Here is an 18,011-nt window from a genome sequence, read left to right on the forward strand (position 1 = left end):
GCTTATTTTTTATTTTATTGTAGAGATGAGGTCTCACTGCCCAGGCGGGTCTCGAACCCGCGGGCTCAGGCAATCCACTCACCTCAGCCTCCCAAAGGCACGGGATTACAGGCTGAGCCACCGAGCCCGGTTGGAACGTAGCTTTTAATCTGCCCCATTGATTTTCTAACTACCTGCATCCTTTCTTAGAACAAAAGGAAGGAAAATAAGATACCAGAAAGCTGAACTACACCATGATTATAAACAGTATTTCAGTGTAAATGTACAACAACAAGGGAATGTTTGACAATTATGTTGTATCTATTCAGTACAATATTACGAAGGCACTAAAAATTGCAATGCTTATCTTTATATATTTACATGGAAAGATGTTCACGATGGAGTGTCAATTAGAAAATGCAAGGTACTCATAGTGTATGAAGTTTGATTTCATTTTTTTAAAGGAAAAGTGATGAATCCTAGAGAGAGAGATTAAAAAATGTACATTGGGCCAGGTGTGGTGGCTCGTGCCTGTAATCCCAGCTCTTTGGGAGGCCGAGGCAGGAGCACAGGAGTGAGACCAGCCTAGGCAACATAGTGACACCCTGCCTCTGCCAAAAAAAAATTAGCTGGGCTTGGTGGCACACACCTGTAGTCCTAGCTACTGGGAAGCCTGAAGTGAAAGGATTGCTTGAGCCCAGAAGTTCGAGGCTGCAGTGAGCTGTAATAGTACCACTGCACTCCAGCCTGGGTGACAAAGTGAGATTCCCAACTCAAAACAAAATGTAAATTAATAAAGAATTAGTAACTTTCTGAGTGGTGATTTTTACTTTTTTCTTTATGCCTTTACATAGAACCTGAATTTTAATATTATATTCCTTTTTTTTTTAATCGGAGTCTCACTCTGTCGCCCAGACTGGAGTGCAGTGGCATGCTCATGGCCACCGCAGCCTCGACCTGCTGGGCTCAGGCGATCCTTCTGCCTCAGCCTTCCAAGTAGCTGGAGTTGCAGGCATGCGCCATCACGCCTGGCTAATTTTTTGATATATTGTAGAGATGAAGTCTTACCAAGTTGCCCAGGCTGGTCTTGAACCTGTGGGCTCAGGCAATCTTCTCACCTCGGCCCTCCAAAGGGCTGGGATTATAGGCATGAGCCATCGTGCCTGGCCTATATTACTTTTTTTTTTTTTTTTAGTTGAAGTCTCGCTCTGCTGCCCAGACTGGAGTGCAGTGGCAGCAGCCACTCCCGGCCACTGTAGCCTCGACCTTCTAGGCTCTGGCGATCCTTCCACCTCAGCCTTCCAAGTAGCTGGAACTACAGGCGCGCGCTACCACGCCTGGCTAATTTTTTGATTTATTGTAGAGATGAGGTCTCGCCTAGTTGCCCGGGCGGGTCTCGAACCTGCGGGCTCAGGCAATCCACTCACCTCAGCCTCCCAAAGCACGGGATTACAGGCTGAGCCACTGAGCCCGGCTCTATATTTCCTTTTTAATTACAAAAATCATTTTTCAGTTTAAGAAAAAGTGTTTCTTAAAGTATTCTGAATTTCTTCAAACAAAATATATGTTACAAATTTTTCTCTTCCTGCATGTGTTCTGGTTTCAAAAAACAAGTAACAACAGCATTGCTTCAAGCCAGTTGCAAACCCACCACTCACTGATGCCAGGAGGATAAGCTTTGGTCATATGAAAGGGTGGTAGCAGGTACCTAATACTTTTTCCATTAACTCCAGACAGTAGGCAGTTTAATATCTCTTTAAGTTAACAAATGCATACTATATGCCTTTTCTGTAAAATTTTATGTAAAAATAGGCATGTATTCTATCAGATGTGCAGGAGAGGGCATTAACCAAGAAAAAGAAAGGAACCAGCCCTTCCTAGAAGCTGATCCAGTGTCCTAAGGCCAGGCACTATTCTGGATGCCCCATAGCCTTGTTATGGGGAATGCCTGATGATTAAGAGACCAAAGTCCTAGGTTCAGATCCCTGCTCTGCTCCTACTTGGCCACATGATGTTGGGCCAATGGTTGAACAATTCTAAGGCTTGATTTTCTCTAGTTCAATGGAGATCATAAGAGTAGCCCTGCTTGGCCAGGCACAGTGACTCATGCTTTTAATTCCATTGCTTCAGGAGGCTGAGGTGGGAGGATTGTGCCAGGCGGTCAAGACCCATCTCTACAAAAATAAAAAAGAAAAGAAAAGAAAGAGTAGCCCTTGTTGGGTGTGGTGATTCACGCCTGTAATCCTTGTGCTTTGGGAAACTGAGGCAGGAGAATTGCTTGAGTCCAGGAGTTTGAGACCAGTTTGGGCAGCATTGCGAGATCCCTGTCTCTACAAAAAAATTGAAAAATGAGCTGGGTGTGGTGGTGCACACCTGTAGTCCCAGGTGCTCTGGAGGCTGAGGTGGGAGGATCACTTGAGCCCAGGAGTTGGAAGCTGCAGTGAGCTGTGATTGTGCCACTGTATCCCGGGCTGGTTGAGACCTTGTCTCAAAAAAAAAAAAAAAGAAAAAGAAAAAAGAGTAGTCCTTCATACACATTCATGAGGATGTGGATTTCATTTTTTTAAAGGAAAAGTGATGAATCCTAGAGAGAGAGATTAAAAAATGTACATTGGGCCAGGTGTGGTGGCTTCCTAAGTGCCTGACCTTCACGAATCAGCACTCAGTAAGCGTGAGCAGCTATTGGTTACATGATCAGCAACCCAACAAACTAACGCTAGCTTGCTAAGATCATACAGCTCGTGAGGAAGCCAGGATTCAAGTAAGGGCCTTTCTGACCCCACTGCGCATGTTTGCCATAATAGAAAAACATGTTGAACTATAGTTGTGTAAAAAGAGTGTGAGAGAAGGGACAGGAGAGGCAGTAGAAGGAAGGGAAATGGGCCTAAAAATGGAAAGCGAAGGGAAAGGACAAAGGAAAATGAATGGAGAGTAATCAATGGTAGGGAAAGAAAAACAATTGCCAGAGAGGAGGCAGGGAGAAGATGAGGGAGAAGTGGGTAGAGGGACAAGCTCCAGTTCATTCTCCAAGTCCCTCTTCATGCTTGGCCAGATCCCGTCCTGGGGCTGGCTACATCCAGGTCTAATCCCCTGGGTCTTGGGCTGGTATCTGCCTCTGTGACTCCTCCCTTCCTCTGGCGTCTGCCTGCTGGACGCTTTTCCCTTCCACCACCCTATATCCTGAAACTTCCCATTGTTCCTCACTGTCCCTGGGGTAAACTCCAGAGTCCCGCATTGCTGGAGATGAGTTAGAGAACAGCTCCCACCTGTCTTTCCAGACACACATTCAACTGTTCTCCGCCCTCTATCATTTCACTCTATTTTTAACTATAAGGAAATAGGCATTTTCCCCCCACCATCAAATTACAACCACTTTATTCATAAATGCTTTGCCAAGTTCTAACACTTGGCATAACATATCAGCGGTATATTTTAATAGTGAATAAAAAATTAGCTGTTAGGTTTTACGTAATTGGTATTCAACTTTTCAGCAAAAACTGTCATTTTAATTTATTAGATTCATTTATCATTTTACATTAAAATGATACTGTAGGTATTTCTATTCAATGTCACATGGCTTATAAAATATAATTGGTTGACATTAATATCTCTGTCATTAAAATATTAACACATTCATATGTATCTAGATCCACTTGCTTTTTTGCTTCTTCCTTCCTCAAAAAGTTGTAATAATCACAAATAACTATTTTGATTTAGATAATGGCATTCCCCTTTACTCTTGTGTTGAATTTCTAAATTCTTTTGCTATATTGTATATATGGAACATTATTTTACTTTTTCTTCTTTCTTTTTTTTTTTTCTTGAGTAGGAGTCTCACTCTGTCGCCCAGACTGGAGAGCAGTAGCTGCTCCCGGCCACTGCAGCTTTGACCTGCTGGGCTCCGGCGATCCTTCCGCCTCAGCCTTCCAAGTAGCTGGAACTATAGGCACACACTACCACGTCCGGCTAATTTTTTGATTTATTGTAGAGATGAGGTCTCGCTAAGTTGCCCAGGCGGGTCTCGAACCCGTGGGTTCAGGCAATCCACTCACCTCAGCTTCCCAAAGCACGGAATTACAGACTGAGCCACCGAGCCTGGCTTTTCTTATTTCTTTCAATTATTTTCTCCTTGCTTTACCTCCCTGTTCCTTCCCCTGAGTTCTCCAAACTTTTTTTTTTTTTTTTCCTGAGTTGGAGTCTCACTCTGTCGCCCAGCCTGGAGTGCAGTGGCCGCTCCTGGCCACTGCAGCCTCGACCTGCTGGGCTTCGGCGATCCTTCCGCCTCAGCCTTCCGAGTAGCTGGAATTACAGGTGCACGCTACCACGCCTGGCTAATTTTTTTGATTTATTGTAGAGATGAGGTCTCGCCTGCCCAGGCGGGTCTCGAACCTGCGGGCTCAGGCAATCCACTCATCTCAGCCTCCCAAAGGCACGGGATTACAGGCTGAGCCACCGAGCCCGGCTAAACTTTTTAAACTTATAAAATAGATACTGTTTAATATAACAGTGAATCATGATAAAATCAAACAGCATGCAACTCAGACCTGTGTGATAAGGTTGTAGACCAACTTGCTATATCAGAGATTAGATTAATAAATGTATAGGAGGTGATAACCTCAGGCAGAAATGACAGAATTAGCAATGGGAAGATCTGGAAATGACGCTTGAGAAGTTACTTAATCCCGTGATTTATGTATTATCAGTCTTTATTCATCTGCATTACAGATCTCATGTTCTGACAAAGAGTCATAATACTAACGAACCAGGCAACCTAACAGATTTGCAGAAACTCACCACATTCTTGGAAGGGCACCAGTTCTGAATGAGTTGTGAACTCATGCCATGTGAAATTTCCTGCCATAGAGCTGCATGGCACATGGTAGGGTTTGCTTCTGAAAAGCCATCTTCTATAATCAGTGGAGTGTAGAGGCCTTTTTCAAAAAGTCAGTGTGGTTGGGCTTTGGTAGCTCATCCAGATAGATGTAACGACCTGCAGAGAAGGGAATGCTAGAAGTCTACATTCATTCAGACACTTATTGAGTGTCTAATATTTGGAATTTAGTGTTAGTAAAAGTTATACTTTTTAACTAAACCATATTCTCTAATGCCTTTATTGCTATAGTTTCTGATCCTGCAGCACTCATCATTCATTCACTCATTAATAAACATATATGGAGTCTTCTTTTCTCCCTTATTACCCACAAGCTATGGCGTCTTCTAGATCAGCTCTATGTCTATTAAGATTTGAAACTTACCTTTAAGAGCATGTAGTTTAGAAGGGGAGACAGATTATTAAACAGCTAAAAATAATACAGCATAATAAGTAGCATAAAAACAGGTAAAGAGCTGAAAAAATACAAAAGAGGGAGCCATTTTATAGAATTGAGGTGATGGTGGGGCCTTAAAGGGTGAATAACAGTTTTCCAGGCTGGCCTTGGTGGGAGGGGCGTTTCCGATAGAGCATGTTTGTACCTTTGTATGATGGCAAGAGAGTGCAGAACATATCCAAGGTGGTAGTTGGAGTGGCTGTGAGGAAGGTTGAAGTTGCCTGGAGTAGGTGAGTACGGTAAGGAGTGGCTACATATGAGGTTGGAAGAGTATGTTAGGCCATAGTGTATTGAGAAGAAAGGAAGTGGCGGTTGAAGAATTGAAGAGAAAAGCTGTGGAATTATCTCTCCATTCCCTGCTTGGGGAAAGCCTTTTCATTCTCATCAGTTCTGCCCTGACCTATCTGCCACCCAGGAAAAATTAGTCCCTCTCCTTTTTTCCCTCTCCATGTGTTTTTCTCCTACGGTTAGCCACTTAACTCATTGTTTTATTATTAGTTTAGGTGACTTCTTCTGTAGGAAGTGTTTTTGTCTTACCTATTTAGGTTATTTAGCTACATAATAGATGCCATAGAGCATCTATTCGGTAAACTAATTCTGTAAATTAATATCTCAACGGATGTGTCTTACAATTTTAAAATTGCAAGGATTCTATGCTTCTAAATAACAGCATTTTCCACACTGGCCTAATTTTATTTACAGTAGCCTCCTCACCTTGTCCATGGTTTTGTTTTCCACATTATCCGAGGTCAACCATGGTCAAAAATATTAAATGGAAAATTCCAGAAATAAGCTTTAGCTTGTGCACTGATCTGAGTAGTATGATGAAATCTTGTGCTGTCCTGCTCCTTCCTGTCTGAAAAGGAATCATCCCTTTGTCTGGCATATCCATGTCATGTATACTCTCCTCCATGGGTCACTTAGGAACCGCCTCTGTTATCAGATCAAGGGTGTTGACATGCTTGTTATCAAGTAAGCTTTATTTGACTTAATAATGGCCCCCAAACACAAGAGTACTATGCCTAATATATAAATTAAACTTTCATGGGCATGCATAAATAGAAAAAATGCAGTCTATAGAGGGTTCAGTACTCTCCATGATTTCAGGCATCCACTAGGGGATGCTTGGAATGTATTCCCTACAGATAAAGGGGTGGTGGGGGAAACTACTATAGTATACATGGCAGAAATTCTTGTCTTTGACTATGAAGAACTCCTTGAGCATTGTAGTTTGTTTGGCATGAATTCTTTTTTTCTTAAATGTAATTTGTTTAAATTTAAAGTTCTTTTTCTAGGAAAGTAAAAGGTTCACATTCAAAATTCTAAAAATAAAACACTGGAGAGATGATGCCAAAACAATGGTTTCAATCAGAAACGCTTTCTGAATCCAGAGTGTAAATGAGAATTAATTACAGAGTCAGATCACGGTTACCAGGCATTCATTGTTTTAGGGCAATTGACAGCAGTGTTGAGAAACCTAAGTAATGAAATAGTTTAAAAACCCTTCAGTTTTATTCTGATTTTTAATGTGTTGTGATGACCAAATGTGCCTTATATGCAAGATGTAATATGAAATGATAATATCTTATAATAAATTTTTTTTTTTTAGTTGGAGTTTCACTCTGTCACCTAGGCTGGAGTGCAGTGGCATGCTCATGGCCACTGCAACCTCGAACTTCTGGGGTCAGTCGGTCCTTCCACCTAGGCATTCCAAGTAGCTGGGACTATAAGCATGCACCACCACGCTCAGCTAATTTTTTGATTTATTGTAGAGATGAGGTCTCACCAAGTTGCCCAGACTGGTCTTGAACCCATGGACTCATGGAATCCTCTCACCTCGGTCTCTCAAATTGCTGGTATTATAGGCATGAGCCACTGCACCCAGCCATGTAATACCGGCCATATAATATAGTTTTAAAGTTTAATGAAGAATATCATTCTCATTCCCTTAATGGATAGATCGGTTTTCCCAAATCAGATGACATGGATCTTGTGCCATTTCATTTAAGATCAGTTTAGAAACATGTGCTCTCAATTTGCCGTGGAATTAGTAGTGAAAATTTGCTGAAATCAATTCACTAAGGTAATGCTTTGCAGATTTCTGCAGAGAGGTGTAAGATTGAATAAGCTTGTTAAAAAACTATAGTTTCTAGTTGGGTGTGGTGGCTCATGTCTGTAGTCCCAGCACTTTGGGAGGCGGAGGCGAGAGGATTGCCTGAACCCAGCTGTTGGAGACCAGCCTGGGCAACTTGCCGAGACCTCATCTCTACAATAAGCCTTGGAAGGCTGAGGTGGAAGGATCGCCTGAGCGCAGCAGCTCAAGGCTGCGGTGGCCATGAGCATGCCGCTGCACTCCAACCTGGGTGACAGTGATACTCCAACTCAAAAACAAGCAAACAAACAAACAAAAAATGCAACAACTCTAGTTTCTATAACAGTGGTTTCTCAAGCTTGGGATGCAGATTTAGCGTGAGAAATGGTTAGGAAACTTCATTTAACAGTCCTTGTTTGTCTAGCAAGGCTTAGCAGTATTAATTTCAGGAGCATTTTGATTTTACTTGATTTCTTTTCTCTTTATTTGGAAGCAGTCACTGTTTATTTCATATATAAGACATAAAGCATTTAATCATGTAACTGATCAGTGTATCAACATAATTTATGATCCACTCAATAACTTAATAATAAGCTTTTGAGGTTAAGTTCTAGATATAAACTGTTAAATAATTTAGTACTTATTTTTTCAACAGATGTGAATTATTAAAAAGAAAATGGCCCAACAGAGTACTGTACTTCCTTCTCTTGTCACTGAGGAAAGGCATAATATATGGAAAATATGCATCTAAGGTATACTTTTCGTTTTCACCAATCCCATGGGTGCTGCTAGTGGGTGTGATAGTTGTTATAAATAAAAGCTCAGCTGTTACATTATCCAATAATATTTTTGTTCAAGGGCAAGAGAAGCACTATTGTGTCATCTCTCCTAGCTTTCCATTTATGGGACACTGTGGACCACTCAGTGACTCCAAGAGGTAGATATTTCATGGTAGTTCTATAGTAGGATTGAACTTCTGTCAACAGTAAAATATAACTCTGGAGGCTTGAGGCTTAATGTCCCTGTTAACCCTTTTAAATCCAAAGTTGCAGCTGAGTGCTGTGGCTCACGGGAGTTTGAGACCAGCCTGGGCAACTTGGTGAGGCGTTATCTCTACAATAAATAAAACAATTAGCCAGGCATGGTGTTGTGCACCTTTAATTTCAGCTACTTGAAAGGCTGAGGCAGAAGGATCTCTTGATCCCAGCAGGTCGATGCTGCGGTGGCCGTGAGTGCCTCTGCATTCCAGCCTGGGCGACAGAGTGAGACACTGACTCAAAAAAAAAAAAAAAAAAAAAAAAAAGTTGCAGGTTAGGTGTCCATAGACCAATATTGGCTGAGGAAAGTACATTGCTTGACCTGCATGATCTTAAATACTTTTAAAATGAATTGTCCACTTTTAAAAATCAGATGATTTTACATACAAGTCTGGATTTGCTAGCTCTTTTTGAAATATCAGACAAGCTGGAAAAATAGAACTGCATTCCCAACTGGTCACTTCTGGGTTGAGCAGAATTATGGCTCCCTTTAGTTGGGAAATGCCTTTGTCAAAGTCCCTACCCTATTGCATTATCCATAGTGTGCTTCACTCATGTATGTCACCTGCTTAACCAATGTAGGCATCTGAATTTGTAACCACAGCATCAGGGAAAAGGAGGAGGAAGAGAACATGTCAGAAGACTTTGTTAGTGAACTTGATCTTGATAAGACAGTTAATGTTGGGGAGGCACCTTGATGTGCCCAATTCTGCCACCCTCTTGCTTGGAAGTCATGGAGCCTGCCATCAGTACTCAGTCTGTGGATACAAGTATTTAAAGATCTTGCCTGGCTCACGAAGAAAACTATTTTAGGCAGCAACCTTGCCTCAGACCCCTTTTAGCTTGTGGGGATAGTTTGTATGTTTCCTTCTCTGGGAAGTTTTGAATCTGGCTTTAACAATTATTTTTTTCCCAATTAGCAGCACTCATCCTGTGGCTCCCTTCCACAGGCGTGTTAGAACCATGCCCCGACACAGCCAGTCCCTGACCATGGCACCCTACTCATCGGTGAGCCTGGTAGAGCAGCTGGAAGATAGGATCCTTTGCCATGAGAAGACCACCGCTGCCCTTGTGGAGCACGCCTTCCGGATCAAGGATGACATCGTTAGCAGTCTGCAGAAAATGCAGAACAAAGGAGGAGGCGACCGTTTGGCCAGGCTTTTCTTGGAGGAGCACATCAGAAACATAACTGCCATAGTGAAGCAACTTAATCGGGATATTGAGGTAAGATGTGTGAAAGTCAGATTGGCTGTGTCCCTTTCCACAGAGTTCTCCATGTCAGGAGGTCACCCAACTCCCATTTCCACCTCTCAGGCAATAGCACATGTGACCAAAACTGTCTATCTTGTCTATTCTTAATGATTGCCAAGGAGACAGCTTGCACAAATATTCTAATTAAATTTATTCCAGTATTTGATAGCAGTTACTGTCAGCGTTATTTATGTTTATTCTAAATTTACCTTGCTGATTATTAAAGCATTTTGTTTTGTTTAGCTTTCAGTGGAGAGAAAGAACTGGTCAAATAGTTTCACTGTAAAATCCTTCATATCTTTGAAGACAGCTATTAAGTCAATTACTAGGTTGGCATTTGCTGTTTCAGATGAAATGTTTCTAGGTCATAATGATTATATGTAATACAGTTTATTATTTAAACAGCTTAGGTATTTATTTGAATTGCTTCTTATACTCCCCTTTTATTGCTCTATTTTTCTCTGAAATGAGCCCAATAAAAGGCCAATGTTACCTATTTTTAGATTTTGTAAACAGGAATCACACAATTTAGTTCAGAAACTGAAGATCATTTAGGATCTGGGCTTTCATCACTGCATAATGTTAATATCTTTCACATGTAAGTATTAAATATATTAATAATAGATATATGGCTAGATTAAGGAAAATCTTGTTTCCTGTCATGGAGATTGTATCTGAAGTATGCTTCCTGAAATTAAACCTCATTTCTTTCCTATTCTCATTGTCACATTTTAATTAGTTAATTTATTTTAACACCTTTATTTAGATATAATTTAAACACCACAAAAATTCACCCATTATAAGTGTGCAATTAAATGGTTTTTAGTAAATTTATAGAACTGTGCAATCAACAACACAATTCAGTTTTAGGACATTGCCATGATCCCCTAAAATTCACAAAAGCCTGCTTACAATCAGTCCTTACTTCTACCCCAGCCCCAGGAAACCACTCACATACTTTGTATCTCTATAAATTTGTCTTTTCTACACATTTTGTATAAATGGAGTCAGACAGTATGAGGTCTTTTGTACCTGGCTTCTTTCATTTAGCATAATGTTTTTGAGGTTCAGCCATGTTCTAGCATATATACATTTCTTTTATGTCTAAGTCATTCTATTATTTGGCTATACCACATTCTGTTTGTTCATTCATTAATTGAGGACATTTGGATTGTTTCCAATTCTTAGCTATTATCAGTAAAGCTGCTGTGAATGCTTATGACAAGTCTTTCATGTGAAAATATATTTTCATTTTTGGGGGGTAATTAGCTAGGAGTGGAATTGCTAGGTCTTATAGTGATGATATGTTTAATTTTTTTATTTTTGTAAAACATAGACAAACAATTTTCCAATGTGACTGTACTATTTTACAATCCTGCCAGCAATGAATGAGGGCTCCAGTTTCTCCATAGCCTCCATGGTTTTTAGTACACTTGTAGAATTGTGCAATCATCAACACAATTCCATTCCAGGACATTGCCATCATCCTTTAAAATTCAAAAAAGCTTGCTTGCAGTCATACTAATACTTGGTATTATCTGTCTTTTTGAATACAGTCATTCTAGTGGATATATAGTGGTATCTCATTGTGGTTTTAATTTGAATTTTCCTAATACCTAATGTTACTGAGCAATTTTTCATATGCTTGCTTATTGGTCATTTGTATGTCTTCTTTGGTGCAATGTCTATTCGAGTTTCCACTTATTTTTTAAAAATTAAATTTTTTTATTGTGGTAAAAAAGTCACCACCTTCATCATTTTTTTTTTTTCTTTTTGAGTTGGAGTCTCACTCTGGTGACCAGGCTAGAGTGCAGTGGCATGCTCATGGCCACTGCTGCCCAACCTGCTGGGCTCAGGTGATCCTTTTGCCTCAGCCTTCCAAGTAGCTGGAACTACAGGCATGCACCTTCTTTCCTGGCTAATTTTTTTGATTTATTGTAGAGACAAGGTCTCACCAAGTTGCCCAGGTTGGTCTTGAACCCCTGGATTCAGGCAACCCTCTCGCCTCCACCTCCCAAAGTGCTGGGATTCAGGCTTGAGCAACTGTGCCTGGCCCCACCTTAACCATTTTTAAGTGCACAATCTGGTGACATTAAGTATATTCACACTGTTGTACAGCCATCACTATTATCTATTCCCAAAACTTTTTTGTCATCCCAAACAGAAACTCTGTTCCCCTGAAGCAATAACATCCCATTCCACTTTCCCCTCAGCCCCTGGTAACCTCTGTCCTATTTTCTGTTTCTATGGGTTTGCCTATTCTAGTTACCTCATATAAGTGGAATCATATGATATTTTTCCTTTTGTTTCTGACTTATTTCACTTAGCATAATGTTTTCAATGTCCATCCATATTGTAGCATGTATCAGAATCCATTTTAAAATTGGTTCTTTTTCTTTCTTTTTTTTTTTTTTTTTGAGTTGGAGTCTCATTCTTGTCCCCCAGCCTGGAGTACAGTAGCATGCTCATGGCCACTGCAGCCTCTACCTGCTGGGCTCAGGCAATCCTTCCTCCTCAGCCTTCCAAGTAGCTGGAACTACAGATGCATGCCACCACACTCGTCTAGTTTTTGTGATTTATTGTAGAGACTCGGCTAGATTTTGTGATTTATTGTAGAGACAAAGTCTCACCAAGTTACCCAGACTGGTCTCGAATTGCTGGGCTCAGGAAATCCTCTCACCTCGGCCTCCCAAAGTGCTGGGATTACAGTTTGAGCCACTGTGTCTGGCCTATTTTTCTTATTATTGAAAACTTTTATAAGTTTTTATTTAGTCTGGATACAAGTTCTTTATCACATTTGCAAATATTTTCTCCCATTCCATGGCTTACATTTTCGCTTTCCAAATAATGTCTTTTTGAAGTGCAAAAGCTTTTAATTTTAATGAAGTTCAATTTATCAATTTTTTTCTTTTACGGTTTATACTCTTGGTATTATATCTTAACAACTGTTGCTTATCAACTCAAAGTTATAAAGCTTTTCTCCTATGTGTGACTCAAGACTTCAGTTTATACACTTAGGTCTGTGATTCATTTTGAGTTAATTTTTGTAGATGATTTGAGGTAAGGGTCTAAGTTAATTTTTAAAAAAAATCTCAATATCCAAGGAAATTCTATTTTTTCCCCATTTGTCCTTTTGTTGAAAATCAATTGACAATAAAATGTAAGATTTTATTTCTGGATTCCTCTCATCTGTATGTTTTCTTTTTTTCTTTTTTTAAATTCCAATACCACAATGTAATGATTTTTGGTTTTAGAGTACAGTTTTGAAATCAGGTAGTGTAAGTTCTCCATTCTTTGTTCTTTTTTCCATAATTGTTTAGGTCCTTTACACTTTCATTTAAATTTAGAGTTAGTTTATTAGTTTGTACAAAAAAAGTCTGCTGTGACTTTGGCAGGGATTGCTTTGAATGTTAAGATCAGTTTGGGGAAAATTCCCATCTTAACAAAATTATTTTTTGATATTTCAAAAAATGAGCTCTTGGTTTTATTACTTTTGTGGGATTTTTGTCCCTTTTTTTATCTTTGATTTTTAAAAAATTGATAAATATTGGCTGGGCACAGTGGCTCACACCTATAATATCAGCACTTTGGGAGGCTGAGGTGAGAGGACTGCCTGAGCACGGCTTCGAGACTGCAAGGGCAAGTTGGTAAGACCTCATCTCTACAATAAATAAAAAAATTTGCCAGGCGTGGTGGTGCTTGCTTGTAATTCCAGCGACTTGGAAGACAGGTGGAAGGTTTGCCTGAGCCCAGCACATGGAAGCTGCGGTGGTCATGAGCGTGCCACTGCACTCCAGCCTGGACAACAGTGAGACTCCAACTCAAAAAAAAAAAAAAATTGACAAATATTAGTTGTACATATTCATGGGGGTACATAGTGATGCTTCAATACATAGTGATCAGAACAAGGTAATTTTGTGTCCTTTAACAAACAAATCTCTCCCTATTTTCTTACCCTTCCCAGCATCTAGTATCCTCTGTTCTACTTTTTATTTCTATGAGATCAACTTTTTTTTAGCTTTCACACATGAGTGAGAACATGCGGTGTTTAACTTTCTGTTCCTCGCTTATTTCACTTAAAATAATGTACTCCATTTCCATCCATGGAATGCTGTGAATGACAGGATATCATTCTTTTTTATGGCTGATAGTATTTCCTTGTGTATATATACTACATTTTCTTTATCCATTCATCTGTTGTTGGACACCTAGGTTGATTCCATATTTTGGCTATTGTGAATAGTGCTGCAATAACCATGAAGGTGCAGATGTCTCTTTGATATAGTGATTTACTTTCCTTTGGCTAAATTCCCAGTAGTGGGATTGCTGGATCATACGGTAGTTCTACTTGCAGTTTTTTAAGGAACCTCCATTCTGTTCTCTATAGTGTCTGTACTAATTTACATTCCCACCAACAGTGTATAAGAGTTCCCTTTTCCCCACACCCTTGCCAGCATTTGTTATTTTTCATCTTTTTGATAATAGCCATCCTGACTGGGGTGAGGTGATGATAGACCACTATGGTTTTGATTTGCATTTTTCTGATGATTAATGATGTTAAGCATTTTAAAATATATTGATTGGCCATTTGTATGTCTTCTTTTGAGAAATGTCTGTTCAGATTATTTACCCATTTTTAAATCGGATTGTTTGTATTTTTGTGTTGAGATGTTTGAGTTCCTTGTATATTCTGGATATTAATCACCTGTTGGATGAGTAAAGTGTGCACATATTTTTTCCCATACTGTAGGTTTTCTTTTTACTCTGTTGATTGTTACTTTTGCTGTGCAGAAGCTTTTTAGTCTGATATAACCCTGTTTGTATATTTTTGGTTTTCCTCCTGTGCTTTTGAGGTCTTATTCATAAATTCTTTTCTCATTCTCAAGCTTCAGTTCTAGGGGATAAAAAAATCCTTTCCCAGACTAATGTCCTGAAGCATTTCACCTATTTTTTTTTAGTAGTAGTCACATTGTTTTGGGTCTTACATTAGGCCTTTGATCCATTTTGAGTTGATTTTTGTATAAGGTGAAGGGTGGGAGTCTAATTTCATTCTTCTGCTTATGGATATTAAGTTTTCCAAGAACCATTTATTGACTGTCCTTTCCCTAATGGGCAGTCATGGCACCTTTGTCAAAAATCAGCTGGCTATAGATATGGCTATTAATTTCAGAGTTCTCTATTTTGTTCCATTGTGTCTGCTATGTGTCTGTCTTTATGTAAGTACCATGCTGTTTTGGTTATTACGATTTTGTAGCATATTTTGAATTCTGAGAGTGTGATACTTCCAGCTTTATTCTTTTTGCTCAGGGCTGCTTTAGCTATTTGGGGTCTTAAGTGGGTCCTTACAAATTTTAGAATTTTTTTCTTTTTCTTTTTTTTTTTTTTGAGTTGGAGTCTCACTCTGTCATCTAGACTGGAGTGCAGTGGCTGCTCCCGGCCACTGCAGCCTTGACCTGCTGGGGCCCGGCAATCCTTCTGCCTCAGCCTTCTAAGTAGCTGGAACTACAAGCACGCGCTACCATGCCTGGCTAATTTTTTTTTTTATTTATTGTAGAGATGAGGTCTCGCCAAGTTGCCCAGGTGGGTCTCGAACCCGCAGACTCAGGCAATTCACTCACCTCAGCCTTCCAAAGCACAGGATTACAGGCTGAGCCACCAAGCCCGGCCAGAATTTTTTTCTTTTTTATGAAGAATGCCATTGGTATTTTGATAGCAATTGCTTTGGATAGTAAGTTTGATTAATTTTTATGTTGTTTGTCTGCACTTTTATTTTATTAATTTAATTTCATATTATTTTCTTTTTTCTGTTTGCTTTAGGCTTAGTTTGTTCTTTTTCTAGTTTCTTAAGGTAGAAGCTTAGGTAATTGATTTGAATTATTTTCTTTTTTCTGATAGTGTGTTTAAAGCTGTAAAGTTTCTTCTAACCTTACCAGTATCCCATACATTTAATATGTTGTATTTTTGTTTTCATTTCTTCAAACAATTTAAAATTGACTTTTTGATTTCTTTTTTGGCCTGTGTGCTGTTCATAAGTATGTTGTTTAATTTTAAAATGTTTTGGATTTCCTCAAATTTATTTCCATCCTATATCTCTAATTTAATTCCATGTGGTCAGAGAACAGTACTTTGTATAGTTTTAATCTCTTTAAATTTTTTGACACTTGCTTGGTGGCCTCCTGTAGTCTTACTGATTTTTTGTCTTATTCTATCACTTATTGAAATCTTCAACTTTTATTGTCTGTTTCTTTTTTCAATTCTGTCAGTGTTTGCTTTATGCATTTGAGCACTCTGTTTTTAGGGTTCCATATGCATTTATAATTATATATACATTTTTGATATATTGACCCTTTTGTCTTAAAATGTCTTCCTTTTTCTTGACTTTCTCATCTTAAAGTCTCTTTTGCCTGATATTGGTTTGGTATTCTAGCTCTTTTATGGCTACTGTTACATAGTCATGTCCTTTTTCATAATTTTCACCAAGCTTGTGTCTTTTTGTTCTGGCCTATGTACTTGGCTACCAACTTTTGCTATCCTTTGAGATTTTCACATATGTTTGCCAAGGACAAAGATTCACTCAGAATTGTGCCCTGATTGAAGTACATTTGTCTTCAGGATTCTAATACTTCTACTCTATACTTCTTATGATGTTTAAAGAAAGGAACTGTGTGTTTGTTAGTAAGGAGGTGGAATGGATCTTTGCTGCTTTGGGGATTGATGATATCCATTCCAATTTCTTTTGGTCACAGCCATCTGATTTCTTTGTGGATTTAACCTATCTTCCATTGGATACCAGTAGGAATGGCTATTAATCAGGTTGCCTATCACCTTTTTTGCTAAAAGAAGTTGGGGCCTATATTCAGGCCAGAGCATTGAGACTCTCCCTTCCTGGAATTTAAAACTTGAGCAGGTTAAAAAAGATACAGAAGGACACAACATAATGATAAAAGTTCAACCCATCAGCAAAAAATATTGATCCTAAACATATATGTACCCAACACAGTAGCACCAGCATTTATAAAGCAACTACTAAGTAAACTAAAAAAAAAAAAAGAGATTGACTCTAACAGTATTACAGCCTGGGACTTAAATACCCTACTAACAACCCCAGATTGATCATCGAGGCAAAAATTCAACAGAGTCCAGAACCTCAACTTGACGCTTGACCAAATGGACTTAATAGATACCCACAGAATACTGCATCAATTCAACAAACACAGACTATTCATTCTACTTATCACCACATGGCACATACTCCAAGATCGATCACATCCTTGGCCATAAATCAAGCATAAACAAATTTCATAAGACTGAAATACTGCCGTGCACCTTCTCAGACCACACTGGAATTAAAATAAATATCAACACCAACAAAATTCCCCCCAAACCCACAAAGACATGAACACTAAACAGCATGATGCTGAATGACTATTGGGTCAACACAGAAGTCAAAACAGAAATTAAAAGATTCCTAGAGACAAATGAAAATGAAGGAACACCCTACCAAAACTTCTGGGAGGCCATGAAAACAGTTCTAAGAGGGAAATTTATATCTCTACGAACACACATCAAGAAAATGGAAAGATCATAAGTTAGCAGCTTAACAAATCACCTAAGGTATCTGGAAATACAAGATTACCAAAACCCTAACTTTAGCAGAGTAATCCAGATCACCAAAGTAAAAGCACAAATATGGGACATAGAAGAAAAGAATATCATAGAAAAAAATCAACAAAACAAAAAGCTGGTTCTTTGAAAGATATAAATAAGATTGATGGACCCCCTAGCCAGAATGACCAAGAGAAAGAGAGAAAAAGCCCAAATAAACACAATCAGAAATGCAGAATATCAAATCACAGCTGACCCTGAAGAAATACAAAAGATTATCAAAGAGTACTATGCACAACCATATGGAAACAAATTTGATAACTTAAATGAAATGGAGGACTTTCTGATATCACACAACCTCCCAAGGCTGAAACAAGAATACACTGAGACACTAAATAGACCAATAACAACCCAGGAAATTATGAGAAAACTACTTATCAAAAAAAAAAAAAAGTCCTGGACCAGATGGCTATCTAGCCAAATTCTACAAAATGTACAAGGAGGAGTTGATACCAATCCTATTGAAAGTATTCCAGGCAATTGAGAAAGATAGAACTCCCTAAATCATTTTATGAAGCTAACATCACACTGATGCCCAAACTGGGTAAAGACCCAACAAAAAAAGAGAACTATAGGCCAATAACCCTAATGAACATAGATGCAGAAATTCTCAACAAGATTCTAGCAAATCGGATGCAACATCACATCTCAAAAATCATC

At 39.0% G+C, this 18,011-nt stretch overlaps 1 protein-coding gene across 1 annotated transcript in view; it reads left to right on the forward strand.

Moving 5' to 3' along the window:
• FAM81A (family with sequence similarity 81 member A) overlaps positions 1-18,011 on the forward strand; it is a 92,442-nt gene that overhangs the window by 15,588 nt on the left and 58,843 nt on the right. Inside the window, exons 2-3 of the mRNA XM_008061478.2 lie at positions 8,054-8,150; positions 9,386-9,659. Of these exons, the coding sequence (XP_008059669.1) occupies positions 8,131-8,150; positions 9,386-9,659 (294 nt within the window). The 5' untranslated portion in view covers positions 8,054-8,130. The remainder of the gene's footprint in view (positions 1-8,053; positions 8,151-9,385; positions 9,660-18,011) is intronic.

Source organism: Carlito syrichta, unplaced genomic scaffold (assembly GCF_000164805.1).
Source record: "Carlito syrichta isolate Samal-C Ts95f unplaced genomic scaffold, Tarsius_syrichta-2.0.1 Scaffold305279, whole genome shotgun sequence".
In the NCBI taxonomy this organism is placed as follows: Eukaryota; Metazoa; Chordata; class Mammalia; order Primates; family Tarsiidae; genus Carlito; species Carlito syrichta.